This window comes from Nerophis ophidion, linkage group LG15 (assembly GCF_033978795.1).
Source record: "Nerophis ophidion isolate RoL-2023_Sa linkage group LG15, RoL_Noph_v1.0, whole genome shotgun sequence".
In the NCBI taxonomy this organism is placed as follows: Eukaryota; Metazoa; Chordata; class Actinopteri; order Syngnathiformes; family Syngnathidae; genus Nerophis; species Nerophis ophidion.
In genome coordinates, this window is record NC_084625.1 from 47030689 (window position 1) to 47054970 (window position 24282).

General features: G+C 42.1%; 1 protein-coding gene across 2 annotated transcripts in view; it reads left to right on the top strand.

Annotated features, from left to right (window-relative positions):
• acad11 (acyl-CoA dehydrogenase family, member 11) overlaps window positions 1-15032 on the top strand; it is a 56563-nt gene extending 41531 nt beyond the window's left edge. The window contains exons 14-22 of one of the 2 annotated variants that reach the window (XR_009809865.1): window positions 6044-6113; window positions 6566-6651; window positions 9534-9605; window positions 9675-9829; window positions 9918-10034; window positions 10097-10206; window positions 10270-10388; window positions 13320-13468; window positions 14691-15032. Coding sequence is in view for 1 of the 2 variants with exons in the window: in XM_061922281.1 (XP_061778265.1) it covers window positions 6044-6113; window positions 6566-6651; window positions 9534-9605; window positions 9675-9829; window positions 9918-10034; window positions 10097-10206; window positions 10270-10378 (719 nt within the window). In the remaining variant the exon portion in view is untranslated. The remainder of the gene's footprint in view (window positions 1-6043; window positions 6114-6565; window positions 6652-9533; window positions 9606-9674; window positions 9830-9917; window positions 10035-10096; window positions 10207-10269; window positions 10389-13319; window positions 13469-14690) is intronic. The other variant, XM_061922281.1, reaches the window with a different exon arrangement.
• Window positions 15033-24282: the final 9250 nt, after the last annotated feature.

A 24282-nucleotide genomic window follows, 5' to 3' on the forward strand; every position in this document is an offset into this window, starting at 1 on the left:
ATAGTAGAGTTTTAACTTGCACTTACAGATGTAGCGACAAACTGTATTTTGTGACAGTGGTTTTCTGAAGTGTTCCTTAGCCCATGTGGTGATATCATTTAGAGATTGACGTTTGTTTTTGATACAGTGCCGTCTGAGGGATCGAAGGTCACGGTCATTCAATGTTCGTTTCCGGCCATGCCGCTTAAGTGGAATGATTTTTCCAGATTCTTTGAACCTTTTGATGATATTATGGACCGTAGATGTTGAAATCCCCAAATTTCTTGCAATCGCACCTTGAGAAACGTTGTTCTTAAACTGTTTGACTATTTGCTCACGCAGTTGTGGACAAAGGAGTGTACCTCGCCCCATCCTTTCTCGTGAAAGACTGGGCATTTTTTGGGAAGCTGTTTTTATACCCAATCATGGCAACCACCTGTTCCCAATTAGCCTTCACACCTGTGGGATGTTCCAAACAAGTGTTTGATGAGCATTTCTCAACTTTATCAGTATTTATTGCCACCTTTCCCGATTTCTTTGTCGCGTGTTGCTGGCATCAAATTCTAAAGTTATGATTATTTGCAAAAAAAAAATATATATCAGTTTGAACATCAAATAAGTTGTCTTTGTAGCATATTCAACTGAATATGGGTTGACAAAGATTTGCAAATCATTGTATTCCGTTTATATTTATATCTAACACAAAAATTCTCAACTCATATGGAAACGGGGTTTGGAAATAAGACCGGTCAGAAAACGGTTTGAAGATGGTCTGTTAAACAAGATCAAAGCACCACCATTACATGTTATGTAGACCACAAGGAAGTGTTTAAATGGAGGGAAACAAATCATAACATGACCCTTTTAAAGTTCCTCAGAACAAAAGGTTTGGTCTAGTGGTTTTCAAACATTTTCCAACGTGGGCCACACACAAATAAAACTAAGAATGCGGTGGAAGTTATTCCTCACCGTTAAATTGCATTGAATAAACAGTCAGTGTTTTAAAGCCTAAATTTCAATCTTTTGTTTCATAGGTGCCAACATAGGTTTTTCAAATTTCTCTTCAACTTTTTTCTCTTCTTTTTAATGTTTCGATGGAAGCCCTCTTTGTTTTTTTATTGATCCCCTCCGAGGGGCGTGGATTAAAACGTGTAATGACCTCAACGCAGAGAGAGGTGCATCACACATTCCAGGCCAGCTGCATAAAAGAAGATTCTGAAAATAAACAAAATAAAGGGAAACTATCTATAAGAGTGGGCTTGCCAAATTTCCGGAAGACACGCGACTGGGAGGGTTTTCTTTCCATTCCAGCGGTGCTGGAACATGTTTGGACTTGACAAGCTTGTATTATGAAACTTAAGTAAGAGCAGAAGCCAACAAGCCTCAGGTCTAATGGGCTTTCCTTGAAGCGCACACGTCTCCGTTCTACTGGCAGCACCTCAAGTCAAAGTCTTGACACACTTGGGCAGGCCACCCTCATTTGCAGTTAAAACAGCATCGACTCTTCTAGGAAGACAAATTGATTCAATCTGTCTATGCCGTGCTCGCCTACATGTCGTGACTAAAACAGTGGACATGATGACAGTGTCCTTCTGTCGTTACTGCATCCATGTCTGGCCTCCACATTTACGCCGTCGCCAGCATGGAAATAAAAACAGGAAGCCCGACTTTTATTTTCTCCGCACTGTGACTCAGTAGAGGACTTCTGAGGCCTGGTATTGGCAAGGTAGCCACATCAGACCAACATAAAAGAGGACTTCCAGCGGGGTAAAAATGCCTGCGTCAAAGTGCTCCGTCACTCGTTTATTTCTGTAATTTTCAGTCCCTCCAGGATATTGCTATTGCGCCAATTCACGCCAATTCAACCGAGCCCCACAAATTAGGTGCGGCTCTGCAATTTTGTCCAATATTCGCAATTTCTCCTCACATTTTGGGCAGTCATAAAAATGTTCACCATCAAAATGGTCCCAGCAGCACTCAAATGCAACACAACTGTCCAACCAATCAAATGTCTCCATGCATTGCCACGCGCCTTAACTTCCTTAAATCTTGCATATATTGCCGAGTAATCCGTGTAGTGAAGTGAATTATATTTATATAGCGCTTTTTCTCAAGCGACTCAAAGCGCTTTACATAGTGAAACCCAATATCTAAGTTACATACAAACCAGTGTGGGTGGCACTGGAAGCAGGTGGGTAAAGTGTCTTGCCAAGGAAACAACGGCAGTGACTAGGATGGCGGAAGCTGGAATCGAACCTGCAACCCTCAAGGCGCTGGCACGGCCACTCTACCAACCGAGCTAATTTATTAGAGCAGGGATGTCAAACTCGTTTTCATTGAGGCCCACATTGTAGTTATGACTACCATCATAATAATAATAGATTAGATTTATATAGCGCTTCTCTAGACACTCAAAGCGCTTCACAGAGAAGTTAGAAGCCATCATTCATTCACACCTGGTGATGGTAAGCTACTTTCGTAGCCACAGCTGCCCTGGGGTAGACTGACGGACGTGACTGCCTGTCTGCGCCTACGGCCCTTCATCATTCATTCACTAGTGTGAGCGGCACCTTGGGCAAGGGTGAAGTGTCCTTCCCAAGGACACAATGCCAGCAATTTGGATGTTAAGAGGCGGTGAGCGAACCTGCAATCCTCAGGTTTCCGGCAGTGCACAAAGCAAGGTCCATAAAGACATGGATGACGTAGTCTGTTGTGGACGGATTTGTCTGGTCTGCACAGAGGCCTGACCGGAACCCGATAGAACACCTTTGGGATGAATTAGAACAGAGACTGAGAGCCAGGACTTCTCGACCAACATCAGTGTGTGACTTCACCGATGCGCTTTTGGAAGAATGGTCGACCTTCCAAATTAGCCCACGGACAGTACACAGAGAGCTTCATGGAATGGGTTTCCATGGCCGAGAAGCTGCATCTAAGCCATACATCACCAAGTCCAATGCAAAGTGTGTGATGCAGTGGGGTAAAGCACATCGCCATTGGACTCTTATAATAATGATAATAATAATGAATTAGATTTATCTAGCGCTTTTCTAGACACTCAAAGCGCTTCACAGAGAAGCAAGAAGCCATCATTCATTCACACCTGGTGATGATAAGCTACTTTCGTAGCCACAGCTGTCCTGGGGTGGACTGACGGACGTGGCTGCCAGTCTGCACCTAGGGCCCCTCCGATCACCACCCGTTATTCATCATTCATTCACTAGTGTGAGCGGCACCTGGGGCAAAGGTGAAGTGTCTTGCCCAAGGACACAATGCCAACGATTTGGATGATAAGAGGCGGGGAGCGAACCTACAACCCTCAGATTTCCGGCTGTGCATAAAGCAAGGTCCATAAAGACATGGATGACGGAGTCTGGTGTGGATGAACTTGGCTGGACTGCACATAGTCCTGACCGGAACCCGATAGAACACCTTTGGGATGAATTAGAACGGAGACTGAGAGGAAAAAGCTGGCAGCTTAGTGACCAGAATTTTTGTGTTAAATTTACTTTGGTTTTTACAACATTATATTGTTAATAGAACACCTACTCAGTGGCCTAATGGTTAGAGTGTCCGCCATGAGATTGGTAGGTTGTAAGTTCAAACCCCGGCCGATTGGCCTAGTGCAGTGGTTCTTAACATTGTTGGAGGTATCGAACCCCACCAGTTTCATATGCGCATTCACCGAACCCTTCTTTAGGGAAAAATCAAATGTTTTTTTTTTTTTCAAATTCAAGATAAAGTTAGATGTTTTTAGTAACGCTTTAGAATGGGGAACACATTATAAGTAACAAAGACATAATTTAGAGTTATTTGGACAGTAGTGGAACATATTCTAATTAATAAAGACTTATTTTAGAGTTATTTAGTTAGGGTGAGTGTCAGGATTAGAGGGTTAAGGTTATAATAAGGCCATGTCGAATAAGGCATTAATAAGTACTTAATAATGACTAGTTAGGAGCCAATATGTTATTAATTTGCATGTTATTAAGCAACTAATTAATGGTAACTATATACTAAAGTGTTAACATGTTTTTTTTACTGGTGCACAAAATGAACCGTGCATGAACATCACCTTGTTCAAACAACAAAACCCAACACAGTGCATAAACTCACAACAAAACACCCACTTGCAAATCAGTCAGCTGTTGCCGTATCCATAATACGCTGACAGGGAGAAGTTTGTATTTACACAATGAGTCGGGTGTGTTTTGACTTCTGCCGAACGCCTAAGGCCGACTCACCGAACCTAGGTTAAGAACCACTGGCCTAGTGGTTAGAGTGTCCGCCCTGAGATCGTTATGTTGTGAGTTCAAACCCAGGCCGAGTCATACCAAAGACTATAACAACGGGACTCATTACTTCCCTGCTTGGCATTCAGCATCAAGGGTTGGAATTGGGGGTTAAATCACCAAAAATGATTCCCGGGCCTGTCACCACTGCTGCTCACTGCTCCCCTCACCCCCCAGGGGATGATCAAGGGTGATGGGTCAAATGCAGAGAATAATTTCACCACATCGAGTGTGTGACAATCATTGGTACTTTAACAGTAAAAGTTATTTTTTTATTCTGACAACTTAGCTGCCTGTTTTTCAACTGTAGAAACAAATGTACCGCCTTTCCAGTTACAGTAATACACCATTAAAAACAACAGTAGATTTCACAGTCAAAAACTGGCAGCTCAGTCAACATAATTTCAACGCAAATAACAGGAGTAGTTTTTTTCAATTTCCATAATATGCTGTAAAGAACAACATACAAGTTATTGTCATTTTTGTTCATTTGATGGTTGGTTTGCTGTAAGGTTAAGTATTTGTATTTATTTTTATTTCGACAAAAACATGTTTGGAACGTATGATAATATACTGCAATATTTGTTGCAATATCGGATACTATTAAAGTTTAAAAGGTATGCCATTCAAAGCAGTACATTTTTTTTTTTTTGTAAAAATAAAAAAAAATCTATGACATTTAGTGAGAAAATATTAAGTACTTTATTGACACATTTCTATGTGTTTGCGGGCCAGATAAAATGATGGGCCTTGAGTTTGACACCTGTGGTGTAGGGCTATGTTTACAAAGTTTCATTTCGATAGTAATATCCTTTAAGAATATATGTATTGTTTACTCATTGTCAGCAAAAATATTTTTTCTTTTCTTTTCTGGGATTTTAGTATTTTCCTTTTAATACACAACATTTTTCCTTTGTTAAAATGTCTTCATTAATTACTTTTTCTTCAGCAAATTTCCACATGATAATTACATAGAGAAAATCACAAGATTCCATTGTAACTTTCTCCCATAATTTCAATGCAACAAACACCTGAAAAATATGTGTGCATTCCATTGCAATTTTTCGGAAGAACTTCTACAAATGCATGCATCTCATAAAAGGTCCGTGACATCCTGATATATTGCTGTCAAAATGTAAAAACAAAATGTAAATTTAAGATGCAGATGAAGTTTATTTTGTTGAAATCCTTGTCGGAACTCGCATGTCAAATGCAAAGACAGAGAGATAAAATAGTTCAATTCTATCAACAATCAAAATAAGCTATGGTGCAAGACCCCCCATCACATGGAGCTGGCTAATAAACCCAACTAATCACAATAGGGGACAGGTGTAAGGAATCAACGCTCCCACAGGAAGTAGCAAACAAGTGATGAAGGAGCACTGGAAAGGGGAACAAACGCAGGAAGAATACAACAGAAAATCAAAACAGACAACCAAGATCATGACAATCCTATGCTTCTTGGGGTGATTACAAACACTGATTACCAATTCATAAAATCACAAGTGGATTCAATGTCATCAAAATAAGTAATCCTTAAAGCATTGCAACTCTTTGAAAATGCTGCCGATAAATCATTTTTAAAAGATTTTAGGCCGCGACAATCACAGAAAAAGCCAGCAAAATCCTGCAGGGACTGAATATTGCAGTGTTCTCCGCCCTGGTGACTCAGTGTGTAACATGTCAGGAAATCTTTCTGCCCTGCTTGACTTCCCACATGGGTCACATGGCGGTCAGAGTCGCTCAAAAAAGTGCTTGTGTCGTCCTCACAGGTGCAGGACATGCGCGTTGCAAAGTGGCCATTGTCATGTGCACTACCACCCCAACCAGCACCGCCACCAGGTCAGTGGAAATGTTGTCACAGTGCTAGAGTCAACCCTTATGTGAACTCGAACGTGCATCATTGTATCAATATTTATAAGTCATAGGTAGCCTTTAACTAGGAAATAGCTGTAAGTTATCTCAGTTTGTTTTTATTAATCTGTTTTTAATGAATAATGTTCCAAAATAAATATGATCAGGCACTAAAAAGTATGAAAAACGAGGTAAAAAAAACTGAAAATAATTGATTGAAACAATTTTAATCTTACACATCAGCATGAATAAAATTTTTCGTTTTCCCCTTATGATTTACTGTTGATGTTAAATAATTTTACAGTTATGGACTTTGGCAAGGGAGCAATGGTCATGTTTATTTGAGTCTCGACAGTTAAAATTTGTTGCAGGGTGTGTGCAATTATCAACTGATATACTTTTCCTCTTCTCATAATGTAACACCTTGTTTCTGTTTGTAGACACGGCCTACACAGTATGATTTTGGTGCCTTTGGACACTGCTGGTGTCAAGCTGGTCAGGCCACTCACTGTCTTCGGACAGGACGGTATGTCTATTAACATCTATCCTCCGCACAATTTGGTATGGATGTTCCTATCAGGGTCATTATGCTGCCAATTTCAGATACGATCATTCATGAATGACATCGGCCGATACCGCTCACTCGTATTAACAGTGCATTTTTACATTTATTTGCGGTGAGTGCTGTTGTCAGTTTGACAATATCAACACAATATATCAAGTGCTTCTACAATTGTTTGAGCAAAACAAAGCCAATAGTAAGCAAAAAGTACCGTATTTTTCGGACTATAAGGCGCACTTAAAAAAAATGTTTTTCTGTTTTTTCTTACCGACTTCAAAGCAATTTTATTTGGTACACAGTGTAATAATAAGTGTGATCAGTAGATGGCAGTCAAACATAAGAGATATGTATAGACTGCAATATGATGGCAGTCACACACAATAAATATGTGTAGACTGCAATATGACTCAAACACCAAAATTTGTTCCATTGAAAATATAGAACATTACACACTCCGCTAAAAAATCTATCAAAAATGTTTTAGTACGACTTTGGTAAGCTATGGCTCCGCACCGAATAATGGATTGTACTGTGCTTCAACGTACGAGTATTATTAGATAAATAGGTAGTACTTTATTGATCCCTTCAGGAGAGTTATGGTGTGTGTATAAGGTAAGACATATTTGGTGTTTTGTTTCGCAATATTATGCAAAAGCAACTTTTCTTACCCTCTGGTACCTGCTGATCTGTATTTGGGATCTGCATAAGTCCGGAAAATGTGCGCCCATCCGCCATTGTAGTCCATGGCGACCCCGTAGTCGATAAGCTTCTTCTTTTTCTCCATCTACTTATCATGGGACATTCATCCTCCGCTGTTGCCATTTCTAACATAAAGTAGTGTAAAGTTCTTAGTTATATCTGCCATGAAAGCGTTAAAACATACCGGTGTCATGAATTTACATTATTCACCCAAGGAACTTTAGTTATTAGGGAGTTATTGGTCAGACGGTTTTTCATGGGACACAATTCCGGCGGATAAGGAGAAGCTGCTCCATTATTGATCTAAGTAAAGTCTGAATGTCATTAAAACAGTTAGCTCGATCTTGTGACACTTCTTCCACTCCCGTCCTTGCACGCTACACCGCTACAACAAAGATGACGGGGAGAAGACGCTGTCGAAGGTGGGCCACGTAAATAAGACCGCCCACAAAACGGCGCATCCTGAAGCGACTGTCAGAAAGCGACTTGAAGATTATCTGTAAAACATCATCTATGCAACATTTTGACCAAAGAACCACCATTACATGTTATGTAGACCACAAGGAAGTATTTTCCTTTTAGAAAGAAAAAATTATAATATGACTCCTTTTAATGCGCCCTATAAGCAGGTGCACCTTATGGTCTGGAAAATACGGTACTCATAAGTTAAGGTTATTGTAAGTTTAGGAACCACTGTATATTGAATCAAGTAATAGAGACACTTCTAAAATGCCGAACTACCGCGGACACAGACGCAGCAAAACACAGGCGTAGACAAGAAGCCATGCTAGCTGCTCAGCTAGCTAGAATATGAAGTAGTGAAACAACAAAAGTTAGTGCTTTGTACACTTGAACAAAAGTCTACAGCAGAAAGTAACCAACTAAGAAGAGGAAATTACTATGCAGATCAAAAAATCAGGAGAAACGATAATATCCACACAGTGTGATAATACTGTCAGCCATAAATAACTATGTATGCACTGAGTAAGTTTTATTAAATCCTTTATGTCAAAGTCATGGCGCGCGGTTCAGATTCGGGCCGGAATGAATTATCTATGGCCCCCGGGATGGTATTCATTTCATACTTGCCAACCCTCCCGATTTCTCCGGGAGACTCCTGAATTTCAGTGCCCCTTCCAAAAATCTCCCGGGGCAACAATTTTCCTGAGTTTCTCCCGACTTCCACCCGGACAACAATATTGAGTCTTCTACAACCTGTCGTCACATCCGCTTTTCCTCCATACAAACAGCGTGTCGGCCAAGTCACATAATATATGCAGCTTACACACACACACACACACACACACACACACACATGCATATTTGGTCAACAGCCATACATCTGTAACACTGTTACAAATATGCGTCACACTGTGAAACCACACCAAACAAGAATGACAAACAAGTTTTGGGAGAACATCCGCAATGTAACACAACATAAACACAGCAGAACAAATACCCAGAATCCCTTGCAACACTAACTCTTCCGGGACGCTACAATATAAACCCACTCCCCCATCTGCTGAATTTGAAGGTCTTAAGGTTGGCAAGTATGATTTAATTAGTATTAGATCCGGCCCGCAGGCCACAGCCACCTGCTGCTGTTTTGCACGCACCAATACTCCATCAGTGTTGGCGCGAGGAATTTCCAAAATGGGGTTCCAGGGACCCCGTCAAGTCTTAAAAATGAGGTCCCACACTAAATTTTTGGGGCCCCACTTTTTTGTAACTCTTTTGAAAACAAATGATAAATGTATGCATTATGCTGTTCTATCTCACATTCTATATTGTGGTTTGGAAAAAGGTTGTCATAAACATTACTTAATTCATTAAAAAAATATATAACAAAAGAAAAAACATTCTTTATGCATATGTAAATGTATCCAGTTTCCTTCATGGATCTAAACTTTATCGAACTTTATCGGTGTCGGTATATTTTTCTCTATTTTTAAATTAATATTTTCAAAATTTTTCTATTTTTAGCCAAAGTAAGACAAAGAAAACAATCGGAAGTTGTCTTTATATTTTTAGTTTTAATGCCATGATTTGAATAGTCCGGCCCATGTGTGTACAGATTTTCCTCAATGTGGCCCCAGAGCTAAAATGAGTTTGACACCTCTGTGTTAAATGAATGTGTGTTTGCTCAGATGCCATCCATGGCGGACACTTTGAGGTTCACTTTGAAAACGTGCGTGTCCCCGCCTCAAACATCATTCTAGGTAACCAAGAATAAATTCCATCTTTCTTTCTATTGTAAGACACAATACGAGACGTGTGTTGTTTTCCAGGCGAGGGCCGAGGTTTTGAGATAGCTCAAGCTCGTCTGGGAGCGGGTCGGCTGCATCACTGCATGAGAGCTGTGGGTATGGCCGAGCTGGCACTGGAGCTGCTGTGCCTGCGCGCCGCCTCCAGGAGAACCTTTGGCAAGAAACTGTACCAACATGTGGGCCCCTAAACTTCTTATTCTCCGCTCATTGCTGCTGTGGGGCCCCTCCTGGACAGCTAGTGATAGGCAACTTGCTGTGTTGCAGGAGGTGGTGGCTCACTGGATAGCGGAATGCCGCCTCATGATCGAGCAGAGCCGCCTGCTGACGCTTAGTGCTGCACACGCTCTCGACACGCTGGGAGGACGTGCCGCTCGCAAACAGGTAAGACTCTGCTGTTCGAGTTTTGTCTAAGGAGTTCTTGCTGAGTGAAGCAATGCATGCAGATAGCGCTGGTAAAGGTGGCAGCAGCCAGGATGGCGTGCAAAGTGCTGGACTGTGCGATACAAGTGCACGGAGGGGCGGGTGTGTCTGGAGACTTCCCCCTGGCTCACATGTGAGTTTTTTTGGTGACCTCGTGGCACTTTCATAATAAAAAGTTAACGTTTTTACATTGCAGGTACGCCTATGCTAGGACTTTACGCATTGCCGATGGACCGGATGAGGTGCACCTGTCCACCGTTGCTGGTCTGGAACTGAGGGATCAACTGGCCAAGGCAAAACTGTGACATTATCACGGTAAGCTTCTTATTGTTTTTGCAATCCTACAACACAGCGGTATGCCTAATTAGAAATGACTAGGGATGTTCCGATCAAGGTTTTGTCAGGCTTAGTCAAAAGGATAGGACTCAGATGCAGAATAGGAAATACTTCGCCAGGCTTTTATTTTGACAGCGTCCTTTCACATCCGGTGTCAGAGTAGTACAATATCTTCAATAACAAATCTAGTCGGCGAAAAACATTCCAAAAAAAAGGAAAAACTGAAAATCACTCCGAAAGGAGGAAAACACAAAAGCAAAGACAAACTATAATTGGCGCCGTATATGCTATAAAACTTATTATTAACACAAAACGCTCCAACATGAGGAAGAAACAATGGCTATGAAAAATTCTAGACTTACTCTAATCTAATAAAGGTTAACAAAAAATGTCATTCAAAAATTTGAGGAAAGAAAGACTCATAAGAAAAAACTGATAACTCACCACTTTGGCTGAAAAAAGTAGATAACAAAAAATCACTCTGCTGAGGAGGAGAAAAGGCAAAATCAAAATAGCAACGAAGGAATTCAGGATCAAGGTAGATAAACGTGAGATTAGGCAAGGCATGGACATGGACGCTCGAGAGGCATGAATACACGAGACAATTGGCACAGAACAAAGGGAGGTGTGGGCTTATTAGAAACATAAGGGTAATAGGAACAGGTGGAGACAATCAGGGATCAGGGATGACGTCAGACCGATGACACAAAAAGGAAGGGCAGGTGACCTGAAACGAGAGGAGAGTTACTTTTCAAACTAAAACATGCAATTCACAAGACAGAAAAAACCAAGACAAGACATCCCTCACCGCGGTGTGACAGGTTTTATGCTGCCGATTCCGATCATCCATGAGTGAGATCAGCCGCTACCAATACCGATCACATGTATGAACTGGACATTTATTCATGCTAAGTGCTATTGACAGTTTAACAATGTCAGCACAATATCTAAACTAGGTCATTATTCTATTGTATTACATGCAATTGTTTGAGGAAAACCTAAGTCAATTGTACAACTAAGCAAAAGCTACTACCTGCTACTCATTCTATCTCCTATGTTTTTCCCTCAAAGTCCTCCTGTGTCCAAGGAATTATTCCCTGAGTTTGTAAACATTAACATAAACAACAAATGGTTTTGAGTAGAAATGTCCGATGATATCGGACTTCCGATATTATCGGCCAATTAATGCTTTAAAATGTAATATCGGAAAATTATCGGTATCGGTTTCACAAAGTAAAATTAATGAATTTTTAAAATATATCTGTTCCGGAGAGGTACACGGACCTAGAGATAAGTACAGAGCAGTTGCGTCGCCCAGTCATACTTGCCAATCCTCCCGATTTTCCCGGTAGACTCCCAAATTTCAGTGCCCCTCCCAAAAATCTCCCGGGGAAACCATTCTCCCGAATTTCTCCCGATTTCCACCCAGAAAAACAATATTGGGGCGTGCATTAAAAGTACTGCCTTTGCGTGCCAGCCCAATCACATAATATCTACGGCTTTTCACACACACAAGTGAATGCCATGCATACTTGGTCAATAGCAATGCAGGTCACAATGATGGTGGCCGCATAAACAACTTTAACACTGTTACAAATATGCGCCACACTGTGAACCCACACCAAACAAGAATGACAAACACATTTTGGAAGAACTTCCGCACCATAACACGACATAAACACAACAGAACAAATACCCAGAACCCCCTCCAGCACTAACTCTTCCGGGATGCTACAATATCCACCCCCCACCCCCTGCCCACCTCACCACCTCAACCTCTTCATGCTCTCCCTGTCCCAAATTCCAAGCTGCTGTTTTGAGGCATGTTACAGAAAATAATGCACTTTGTGACTTCAATAATAAATATGGCAGTGCCATGTTGGCATTTTTTTTCCATAACTTGTGTTGATTTATTTTGGAAAACCTTGTTACATTGTTTAAAGCATCCAGTGAGGCATCACAACAAAATTAAGCCTAACAATCTGTTAATTCCACGAGTGTATATATCGGTATCGGTTGATATCGGAATCGGTAATTAAGAGTTGGACAATATCGGAATATTGGATATCGGCAAAAAAGCCATTATCGGACATCGCTAGTTTTGAGACAATGAAAATATCCTTATGATTACTCTCGTATCGATCATATACCAATATTACACTTATCATCGACACCTCCAATGAATAGATCTATCCACCTTCTTACATGTGTACTGACTGTAACAGTGCTGACAAATTAAGTTGTTATATTATCCTCTCTTTAGACTGTTTTTAATCAACTTACACTTATCAAAAATATAAACGCAATACTTTTGTTTTTTCTCTCATTTTTTCATGAGTTGAACTCAAAAATCTAAAACCTTCGTTATATACACTAAAGACCTATTCCTCAAATATTGTTCACAAGTCTGTCGGTGCTAGTGAGCACTTTGTCAGCTTCCAGTAATTGTGTACAGATCCCTGCAACATGGGGCTGTGCATTGTCATGCTGCAACATGAGGTGATGGTTTCAGGTGAAAGGCACAACAATGGGCCTCAAGATCTTGTCACAATATCTCTGTGCATTCAAAATGCCATCAATTAAATGCACTTGTGTTGCTCTTACCATAACCCTACCCCCAACATGGGCCACTCGGTTCACAATGTTGACATCAGCAAACCGCACTCCCACACGATGCCACACACACTGTCTGCCATCTGCCCTGAACAGTGAAAACCGGGATTTATTCGTGAAGATAACACCTCTCCAACGTGCCAGACGCCATCAATGTTAGCATTTGCCCACTCAAGCCATTACGACAACAAACTAAAGTCAGCTTGAGACCCCGAATAGGACTACAAGCATGCAGATGAGCTTCCCTGAGACAGTTTCCCACAGTTTGTGCAGACATTCTTTGGTTTTGCAAAGCAGCTTTCCGGGTGGCTGGTCCCAGACGATCATGGAGGTGCACCTGCGTGATGTGGAGGTCTTGGGCTGGTGTGGTTACACGTGGTCTGCGGTTGTGAGGGCGGTTCGATGTCCTGCCAAATTCTCTGAAAAGCCTTTGGAGACGGCTAACGGTAAATAAATGAACATTCATTTCATGGGCAACATCTCTGGTGGACATTCCTGCAGTCAACATGCCGACTGCACGCTCCCTCAAAACTTTCAACATCTGTGGCATTTTAGTGTGGCCTTTTATCGTGGGCACCCTAAGGCACACCTTTGCGATAATCTTTTTGATTAATCATTATCTTGATATGCCACACGTGTGAGATAGGATGGCTTATCTTGGCAGTGAAGTAATGCTTACTAACACAGATTTTTTAACAATATTTGAGAGGAATAGGTATGTTGTGTATATAGTAAAAGTTTTAGATCTTTTAGTTCAACTCATGAAAAATAGGAGCAAAAACAAAAATGTACATTTTATATTTTTGTTAAGTGTATTCATTTTGTGTTAATATCTTCTTCTGTAACATGGTTGCATCTACACCTCTTGAACTTTACTAAGTACTCATTTTTTGGTGTTGTTTCAAGATAGGTTAGCTTAGCTATTATCATGCCTGCTCCTGGCTTTCTCTTGGTGTGTAACAGGTTTAGCCTTGTCCTCCAGTACTTTATAATTATACTTAAGATAATAAGAAATGCAGTTTATTTGCCGTAATAGAGGTGATTATTAATGGCTTTTAGGGAAACTCCACACTGTGTATGGAGACTAATAATCAGCTGCCTGTCAGCTAAAAAGAATCGGCTTTAAAAGGCCTTAATCGCCATTGGCAGTTTACATACTTTTTCACGAAAATCGTCCACTACCGATATGTGCCTGACCAGTCGTCTTATCCAGTGTCATGGAGTGTCCTTTTTGGACTTTTTTGTGAGATCCGTGCATGAAGCTCAACTTGAAGCAAGACTTATTTGCGCAATTCTTAGCCACAGTGGAGCTCAATTTCCTGGAGCGCTTGTACTAGGTGATGATGGCAATCTAAAAAGTTTTAAAAACGGACCTCAAACAAGTAACTTTATTTCTTCGAGGAATTTTTGTTCTAAGATGAACTTGTCGCTATTTCTTGTGACTATGTGACAGCACTTTCAAATATATGTCACACAGGAAATAAAAACTAATTTAACTAGTGTTGGTGGAAGATGAAGAAGACGTCCATATTGACGTTTTAACTCACCTGTCATTTAGGATTGGCGTGTCTTCCTTCTTCAGGTCTTTCAGGGGAGCACCGGCTTTCTCTTTGTCCTTGTTGCCGCTCTCTTTCTCATTTTATTGTCTTCTCCTTGTTCTCATTGCAGGACACGAGGAACACATTTTTATGGATTTCTACCTTCTGGTCTTCTGTCTTTATCCACTTGCTCCTGATTGCTTCTTCCCTGACTCCATCTCATCTTGGGACTGGCTTGAATGCAGGCTGCTCTTAAAGAACCACAACAGGAAAAATAAACAAGTAATTTACTTTAGATTAAAAAAATAATAAAAATTAAATAATGTAATATAACTGAAAACAAATTCCCTTTATTCTCACCTTAATTTGTATCAGGCTTAGGGTTGCAAAATCTCGGGAATATTCAAAGTTGGAAATGTTCCATGGGAATTAACAGGAATTAATGGGAATAAACATTGAATGCAACATGCTAGATCTTGCAGCATGATTATTAGCTAAAACAACCTGATTTAATGCAAATTCAGTTGAATTTCAACCCTTTTCTGTGCATCCTTCCATCATATGTGCATTCTTCCATCACATGCAAATATCATTCCCAGCATGCTACACACTACAGGCCACACTAGTATTTGAGCCCAAAGACTTCATCCAGTCAGGTAAGTTTTGATGATATTACTGAGGTAAATATATTTGATCTATGGTATGGTGGGGGGCGGGGGGCAGGGGGAGGATCCTTTTTTTTTTTTTTTCTTTGTCATGAAAAAGGGAGGTTTTTGTGGTTGGTGCACTAATTGTAAGTTTATATTGTGTTTTTTATGTTGATTTAATAAAAAATACAAAATAAAAAAATGTATGTATTTATTTATTTTAAATAAAAATTAATAAAAAATTCTTCTGCGGCCTGGTACCAATCGGTGGTTGGGGACCACTGCTGTAGACTACTCCAGCAGACTTCCACTAAAGCTAACTAGCTGTTCCTGTAATTGTTAAATGATTGTGGGGCCAATATCTCTAACTAGCTAGGTTTATGTATCACCACAGTCTCATAATGAACCGAAAATATTTGTCCGTTAACCGTAATGCTAATTTTCTCTATGTTAAATCCCATTCATTTATGCTAACAATGTTAGCGATCCGAATTGACTTTTTTGTGATCTGTAAAGTTCAACTACCAAACATTAAATCAACAAGTGTAGGTTCCTCTGCTTTCTGTTCTGCTAGCCATTCTGTTGTCATACAAAAATGTAGGTTCTAGTTTGATTTATGTAGGTTATAGTTTCATTTATTTAGGTTATAGTTTGATTTAGCATGCTGATTGAGTGTTCATTTTTTCAATTAGTCTATTTCTATTAATTTGTCCATCAGACTACTCCAGTTGTTTAGCTAACTATTTATATCTGTGTGTGGCATTACATTAGTGTTTTACAAGCTTCTCATCTTATTCTACAGAATAGGATGGACGTTGTCCAACTTTGAATAATCAAAAAATGGTCAAAATTTCCAAACTTCCCGAGCTTAACTTCCCGTGGTAAATTTCCAGAAATTTTCCGGAAACTTTCCACCCCTTTGCAACCGTAATCAGGCTTGTGCAAAATTCTAAATTTGGAATTTCAATTGAATTTATTTGAGAGGAGTGGTAGAGGAGTTTGCGTGTCCCAATGATCCTAGGAGTTACTCTATGTTGTCTGGGGGATTCTATGCCCCATCTGGTAGGGTCTCCCAAAACAAACGGGTCCTAGGTGAGGGATCAGACAAAGAGCAGCTCGAAGACTTCTATGGAACTACAACAACTGAGACTCAGTTTTCCCTCGCCCGGACGCGGGTCACCAGGGCCCCCTTCTGGAGCCAGGCCCGGACTTAGGGCACGATGGCGAGCCCCAGGTGGTCGGGCCTTCCCCCATGGGGCCCATGGAAACACACTCTCCAGTTCCCCTCCTCCAAAGCTGCCCTTTGTCACCGATTCGTTTCATAACTTTTATGGACAGAATTTCGAGGCGCAGTCAGGGCGTTGAGGGGATCCGGTTTGTTGGTTGCAGGTTTAGGTCTCTGCTTTTTGCAGATAATGTGGTCCTGATGGCTTCATCTGGCTAGGATCTTCAGCACTCACTGGATCGGTTTGCAGCCGAGTGTGAAGCGACTGGGATGAGAATCAGCACCTCCAAGTCTGAGTCCATGGTTGTAGCCCGGAAAAAGGTTCGAGTGTCATCTCCGGGTTGGAGAGGAGACCCTGCCCCAAGTGGAGGAGTTCAAGTACCTCAGAGTCTTGTTCACGAGTGAGGGGAAGAGTGGATCGTGAGGTCGACAGGCGGATCGTTGTGGCGTTCTTCAGTAATGCAGACGCTGTATTGATCCGTTGTGGTGAAGAAGGAGCTGAGCCGGAAGGCAAAGCTCTCAATTTACCGGTCGATCTACGTTCCCATACTTACCTATGGCCATGAGCTTTGGGTTATGACCGAAAGGACAAGATCACGGGTACAAGCAGCCGAAATGAGTTTCCTCCGCCGGGTGGCGGGGCTCTTCCTTAGAGATCAATCAATCAATCAATGTTTATTTATATAGCCCCAAATCACAAATGTCTCAAAGGACTGCACAAATCATTACGACTACAACATCCTCGGAAGAACCCACAAAAGGGCAAGGAAAACTCACACCCAGTGGGCAGGGAGAATTCACATTCAGTGGGACGCCAGCGACAATGCTGACTATGAGAAACCTTGGAGAGGACCTCAGATGTGGGCAACCCCCCCCCTCTAGGGGACCGAAAGCAATGGATGTCGAGCGGGTCCAACATGATACTGTGAAAGTTCAATCCATAGTGGCTCCAAGACAGCAGCGAGAGTCCCGTCCACAGGAAACCATCTGAAGCGGATCAGCAGCGTAGAGATGTCCCCAACCGATACAGGCGAGCGGTCCATCCTGGGTCCCGACGAGCGGTCCATCCTGGGTCTCGACTCTGGACAGTCAGTACTTCATCCATGGTCATCGGACCGGACCCCCTCCACAAGGGAGGGGGGGACATAGGAGAAAGAAAAGAAGCGGCAGATCAACTGGTCTAAAAAGGAGGTCTATTTAAAGGCTAGAGTATACAAATGAGTTTTAAGATGAGACTTAAATGCTTCTACTGAGGTAGCATCTCGAACTGTTACCGGGAGGGCATTCCAGAGTACTGGAGCCCGAACGGAAAACGCTCTATAGCCCGCAGACTTTTTTTGAGCTCTAGGAATCACTAATAAGCCGGAGTCTTTTGAACGCAGATTTCTTGCCGGGACATACGGTACAATACAATCGGCAAGATAGGCTGGAGCTAGACCGTGTAGTATTTTATACGTAAGTAATAAAACCTTAAAGTCACATCTTAAGTGCACAGGAAGCCAGTGCAGGTGAGCCAGTACAGGCGTAATATGATCAAACTTTCTTGTTCTTGTCAAAAGTCTAGCAGCCGCATTTTGTACCAACTGTAATCTTTTAATGCTAGACATGGGGAGAAGCTCTGCCATCCAGGAGGAACTCAAAGTAAAGCCGCTGCTCCTCCACATGGAGAGGAGCCAGATGAGGTGGTTCGGGCATCTGGTCAGGATGCCACCCGAACGCCTCCCTAGGGAGGTGTTTAGGGCACGTCCAACCGGTAGGAGGCCACGGGGAAGACCCAGGAGACATTGGGAAGACTGTCTCCCGGCTGGCCTTGGAACGCTGGACCAAGTGGCGGGAGGGAAGTCTGTAGGAAAGTATAGGAGCGTATCTAGTCGATACTACTATGATTACATCGAAAAGTTGCCTTGTATGTTCACTATTTTATTCAAGAACAACATAAGATTTTTTGTTAAAATAAAGCCAGTAATGCCATTTTTTGTGGTCCCCTATATATAGAAAAGTATCCATCCATTGTTCTGCCGCTTGTCCCTTTCGGGGTTGCGTGGGGGTGCTGGAGCCTATCTCAGCTGCATTCAGGTGGAAGGCGGGGTAAACCCTGGACAAGTCGCCACCTTATCACAGGGCCAACACAGATAGACAGACAACATTCACACTCAAATTCACACACTAGGGCCAATTTAGTGTTTTTGTAGGTGGGAGGAAGCCGGAGTACCCGGAGGGAACCCACACAGTCACGGGGACAACATGCAAACTCCACACAGAAAGATCCCGAGCCCGGGATTGAACTCAGGACTAATTAGTACCTTTGTATTGTGATGCACATGCAGTAACCCCTGTTACACCGTGATGCCCTAGGAAAGTATCAAAGTATCCAAATACATTTTGGTACCGGTACCAAAAATATAGGTATTGGGACAAAACAATCCCTAGTCTGGACCATGGCCGGCTCTACGCAGGGGCAAGAGGGGGCAGAGCCCCCTTAAATAAATGTCTTGCCCCCTCAAATCAAAATTTGAGAAATCAAATTTTAATAAACTCACAAAATTACTACATTACAAGTTGACACAATTATCTGCACTAGCGGAAAAATCCGCCGAAAAAGGGACACACGCGATATAGTAGTGTCGGCTTCCCTCTCATCCCTCCCTCCGCTGTGCGTGTATTCACCATTCCACAGGCTGCGCAGCAGACACACACCCGCACACACCCCTCAGCCCTCAGTAAACATCCAATCACTGTTGCATTATGAAAGTAAAAGAAAAGGAAAAGTTGTCTACATTTATCATATACTTGTTAGGATGGGTGTATTTGTGTAGTCATATCTGTCATAAACACGTTTATCGTCGCGGACTTTCGGTGCTGCGGAGTTCCTTTTTTTTTTTTTTTTTTTTTACAACTTGACGAGAGCAGTGACAGCGGAGGCTTTGAGCAGCAGTGGTTTGGAAGGCAGAGAGCCTCCACTGTCCCTGTAACCAGCTACAAGTCATTGATGATGCTGTTAATGACGGTAAAAATGAAACATAAGGCATAGCAGTCCTCCTCTGCTGTCCTCTGTTCAGAGCGGAGTCCCTAGCAACGGCCCGTTTTACTTAGCAACGGTCAGGCAATCGACTGCTGGAATTCTTTTTCTGTTGTTTTTTTTGTAATTCTACATAGTCAACCTTTAATGTTTCAATCTACATTTTTTAATAAACAAATTATAAGTTTCATTTGATATGACCAAGACACCTAAAAACAAAAACACAGCCGTTTTCATCAATTTACAAGCAAGTGGGCAACACACATACATTGGAGTGAATGAATTTTGTGCCCAAATGTGTGCCCACGTCCACTGCATGTGACAAACTGAAGACAAGTGACCTGTGTCTGACAGACCCCTACGTAAAGCCCCGCCCCAGGCTGTAGTCCTGTGCTGTTGTTGTTTTTCGTCATGTAATCACAGAAGGTTTTTTCTGTTGTTGTTCAAGCTTACTTATTTTCTGCTCCAGCTTCCAGCAGCTCACAAAGAGAAAGTTAATGCTCTATAATGCATCCATTTTTCAGAGCATTTAAAAAGTCTAGTCCTGCTCCTGCATGTAGTAGTAGCAATGATGCTACTGCTAGTACATCAGGGACAGCAGCTATCAATACTGCACCTTTAGCACCAGCAAGCACTGTTTCTCCTGCACCAGCTCCCTCCGTCCCCCCAACAAGCGCTCCCCCAAAGCAGCCTGCTCAGCTACCCAGTGACTTAAATGGCCACGCACCATCTCAGCTAATACTGGGTGGCTACCCAAAGCGTGCATTTGGTACAACATTAAGATCATTCAATCCTGCCTGGTACTGCACACGACCATGGCTAGAGTATTCTGGGGTGCGAGACGCCTGCTTCTGTTTCCCCTGTCGGAAATATGGCAGCACTGTTAATGTTTCCCCCCCTGAGGGATTGCCACCTTATTGTATTCAGGGGGTTTGCATGCCTCAGTGACCGTAAGAGCTATACCAGCAGGAGCTTAGTCTTCAGGTGGGACACCCAAGTTGGACAGGTGTGAAGGTAGAGGCCTGACAAAGTGCAATCCACTACTCCAGGTTGGGGTTGGACATAGCTAAAGACCCATTTCAATGAAGAAAGCATCATTACTATAAGCACAGAAAAAAAAGTGCTGGAGCATGATGTGTACACATGATGCCCCCTTCATATTTCTGACTGCCCCCTCATATAAGCATGCCTAGAACCGCCCCTGGTCTGGACACACAAATATAAAACAAATATTCTACAAAGACATGGTGAACACAAACTATCCTGTTGACACACCCGCTGTATGCGGGGTATCAGCAGGTATTCTACTCTCCTCCCTCTCAAGGAGAGGGTTTAATGTCCATTGATTGATTGATTGAGACTTTTATTAGTAGATTGCACGGTACAGTACATATTCCGTACAATTGATCACTAAATGGTAACACCCGAATACATTTTTCAACTTCGAGGTCCACGTTAATCAATTCATGGTAAACAATTAGACTGCAAGAATCATAGGTAAATCAGACTCCTCTGGATCTAACCATCTTCATTCCATAGTCATCTTCTCTGCTTTTGTTAGAGGGAATTTCACCTTTGTCTTCCTCCATCGACTTGATGGAAAGCTGTCCAGAGACTTTAGGGAGCTAGTCCACACCCTCTAATGGAGAACCGTCCTTTGAGGTCCTCTGTTGGAGCCTCAAGGATGTTGTTTGCTGTCTCTGCTTTGGAAATAAATGATGAATGGACTAATCCAAGACTGACCAGTAAGAATGATCAATATTGTCAATCCAATTATTTATTTATGAAATATTGTGCTTTCACATGTAGAGTAAAACTGACACAAAGTACATCAAGCAATAACTTTGTTTTCCTTGACCACCACTGAGACATACTCCTTTCAGCTCTCAAATCCTCACAGCTTGACGAGGATTCGAGGCCCCCTTCCTTCCTCACTAACCACACTTTGTTGCGATAAAGGAGGCCACAACTGAGTGACACGGTCAGTGTTTCCAGACAGGAAATTAATTATTACACATATTCCATTTGATGTTACTTAGGACCAAATGTTAAAGTAAGACACCACACCATTGTCTGTGAAGTATATAACACAGTTGCACTTTTTACCAAACAAAGCTGACACTGGGAAAAAAGCGCCCCCACCTGGCTGTAAAGTGGCATGTCAGACAATGCACAACATAAGGCTGTGTTTGCTAAAAATGTATTGAATGATACAAATGGGATTTGGAGAATTATTGTACTGATAATTCTATTTTCTTACTTTTTTGCAGTTTCTTATGGCGGTTAATTTGTGTCTTTATTTCTAAAGCATTCACGTGACTTCAAGCTTGACACCTCATTGGCTGGTTCTGAGACGGGTTCGATTGCTCCAGTCTTAATTTACCGGAAGTGATGAGGTGGCGACTTGTCCAGGGTGTACACCGCCTTCTGCCCAAATGCAGCTGAGATAGGCTCCAGCGCCCCACCTGACTCTGAACGGGACAAGCGGTAGAAAATGGATGGATGGATGGATGGATGGAATCTTGAGTTGTGAAGTATGGAGGTTAATTTGTGTCTTTATTCCAACCATCCATCCATTTTCTGCCGCTTATTCCCTTCGGTGTCGAGGGGGGCGCTGGTGCTTATCTCAGCTACAATCGAGTGGAACGCAGCGTACACCCTGGACAAGTCGCCACCTCATCGCAGTGTCTTTATTACGAAAGCGTTTTTTTGACACTGTATTTATGAGACTGATTTGTTTGCTTTTGAATTCTGTAAACGGAATTTTTTACAACAAATGATGACAATTTAATTGAAAAAAAATTCAGTGTATAAAAATTGAATGTAAAAAAAAAATCAGTGTAGAAAAAATGAGTGTATTAAAATTTTGTGTAAAAGAAGTTCAGTGTTAAAAAATTGGCTGCTTTAAAAAGCAAGACTTACATCCAGTAAATTAAGACTGGAGCAATCGCTCCTGAGTGAGAACCAGTCGATGAGTTGTCAAGTTTGATTGATTTAAAATTTTAATAGTAGATTGCACAGTATATTTTTCATACAATTGACCACTAAATGGTAACACCTGAATAAGTTTTTCAACTTGTTTGCTGGAGCCTATCTCAGCTGCATTCGGGCGGAAGGCAGAGTACACATTGTCGCCATCTCATCGCAGGGCCAACACAGATAGACAGACAACATTCACACACTAGGGCCAATTTAGTCTTGCCAATCAACCTATCTCCAGGTGCATGTTTTTGGAGGTGGGAGGAAGCCCGAAAACCCGGAGGGAACCCACGCAGTCACGGGGAGAACATGCAAACTCCACACAGAAAGGTCCCAGGCCCAGGATTGAACCCAGGACTACTCAGGACCTTTGTATTGTGAGGCACATTCACTAACCCCTGTCACACCGTGCTGCCCCTAGCATTAATCAAAATCCATCCATCGATTTTCTACCGCTTATTCCCAATCGGGATCGCGGGGGGCGTCAGAGCCTATCTCAGCTACAATCGGGCGGAAGGCGGGTTACACCCTGGACAAGTCGCCACCTCATCGGAGGGCCAACACAAATAGACAACATTCACACTCACATTCACACACGAGGGCCAATTTAGTGTTGCCAATCAACCTATCCCCAGGTGCATTTCTTTGGAAGTGGGAGGAAGCCGGAGTACCCGGAGGGAACCCACGTAGTCACGGGGACAACATGCAAACTCCACACAGGAAGATCCCGAGCCCGGGATTGATCCCAGGACTACTCACGACCTTCGTATTGTGAGGCACATGCACTAACCCATTGAGCACCGTGCTGTGCACATCAAAATACAAACCCCGTTTCCATATGAGTTGGGAAATTGTGTTGGATGTAAATATAAACGAAATACAATGATTTGCAAATCATTTTCAACCCATATTCAGTTGAATGCACGACAAAGACAAGATATTAGATGTTCAAACTCAAAGTTTATTTTTTATTTTTTTGCAAATAACTGAGAATTTCAAGGCTGCAACACGTGCCAAAGTAGTTAGGAAAGGGAATGTTCATCTCTGTGTTACATCACCTTTTCTTTTAACAACACTCAATAAACGTTTGGGAACTGAGGAAACTAATTGTTGAAGCTTTGAAAGTGGAATTCTTTCCCATTTTTGTTTTATGTAGTGCTTCAGTTCTACCATGAATTGACTAACGTGGACCCCGACTTAAACAAGTTTAAAAACTTATTCGGGTGTTACCATTTAGTGGTCAATTGTACGAAATATGTACTGAACTGCGCAATCTACTGATAAAAGTATCAATCAATCAATCAATTCAACAGTCCGGGGTCACAGTTGTCATATTTTACGCTTCATAATGCACCACACATTTTCGATGGGAGACAGAGCTGGACTGCAGGCGGGCCAGGAAAGTACCCGCACTCTTTTTTTTTTTACGAAGCCATGCTCTTGTAACACGTGCTGAATGTGGCTTGGCATTGTCTTGTTGAAATAAGCAGGGGCGTCCATGAAAAAGACGGCGCTTGGATGGCAGCATATGTTGTTCCAAAACCTGTATGTACCTTTCAGCACTAATGGTGCCGTGACAGATGTGTAAGTTACCCATGCCTTGGGCACTAATGCACCCCCATACCATCACAGATGCTGGCTTTTGAACTTTGCGTCGATAACGGTCTGGATGGTTCGCTTCCCCTTTGGTTTGGATGACATGATGTCGAATATTTCCAAAAACAATTTTAAATGTGTACTCGTCAGACCACAGAATACTTTTCCACTTTGCATCAGTCCATCTTAGATGATCTCTAACCCAGAGAAGCCGGCGTCATTTCTGGATGTTGTTGATAAATGGCTTTCGCTTTGC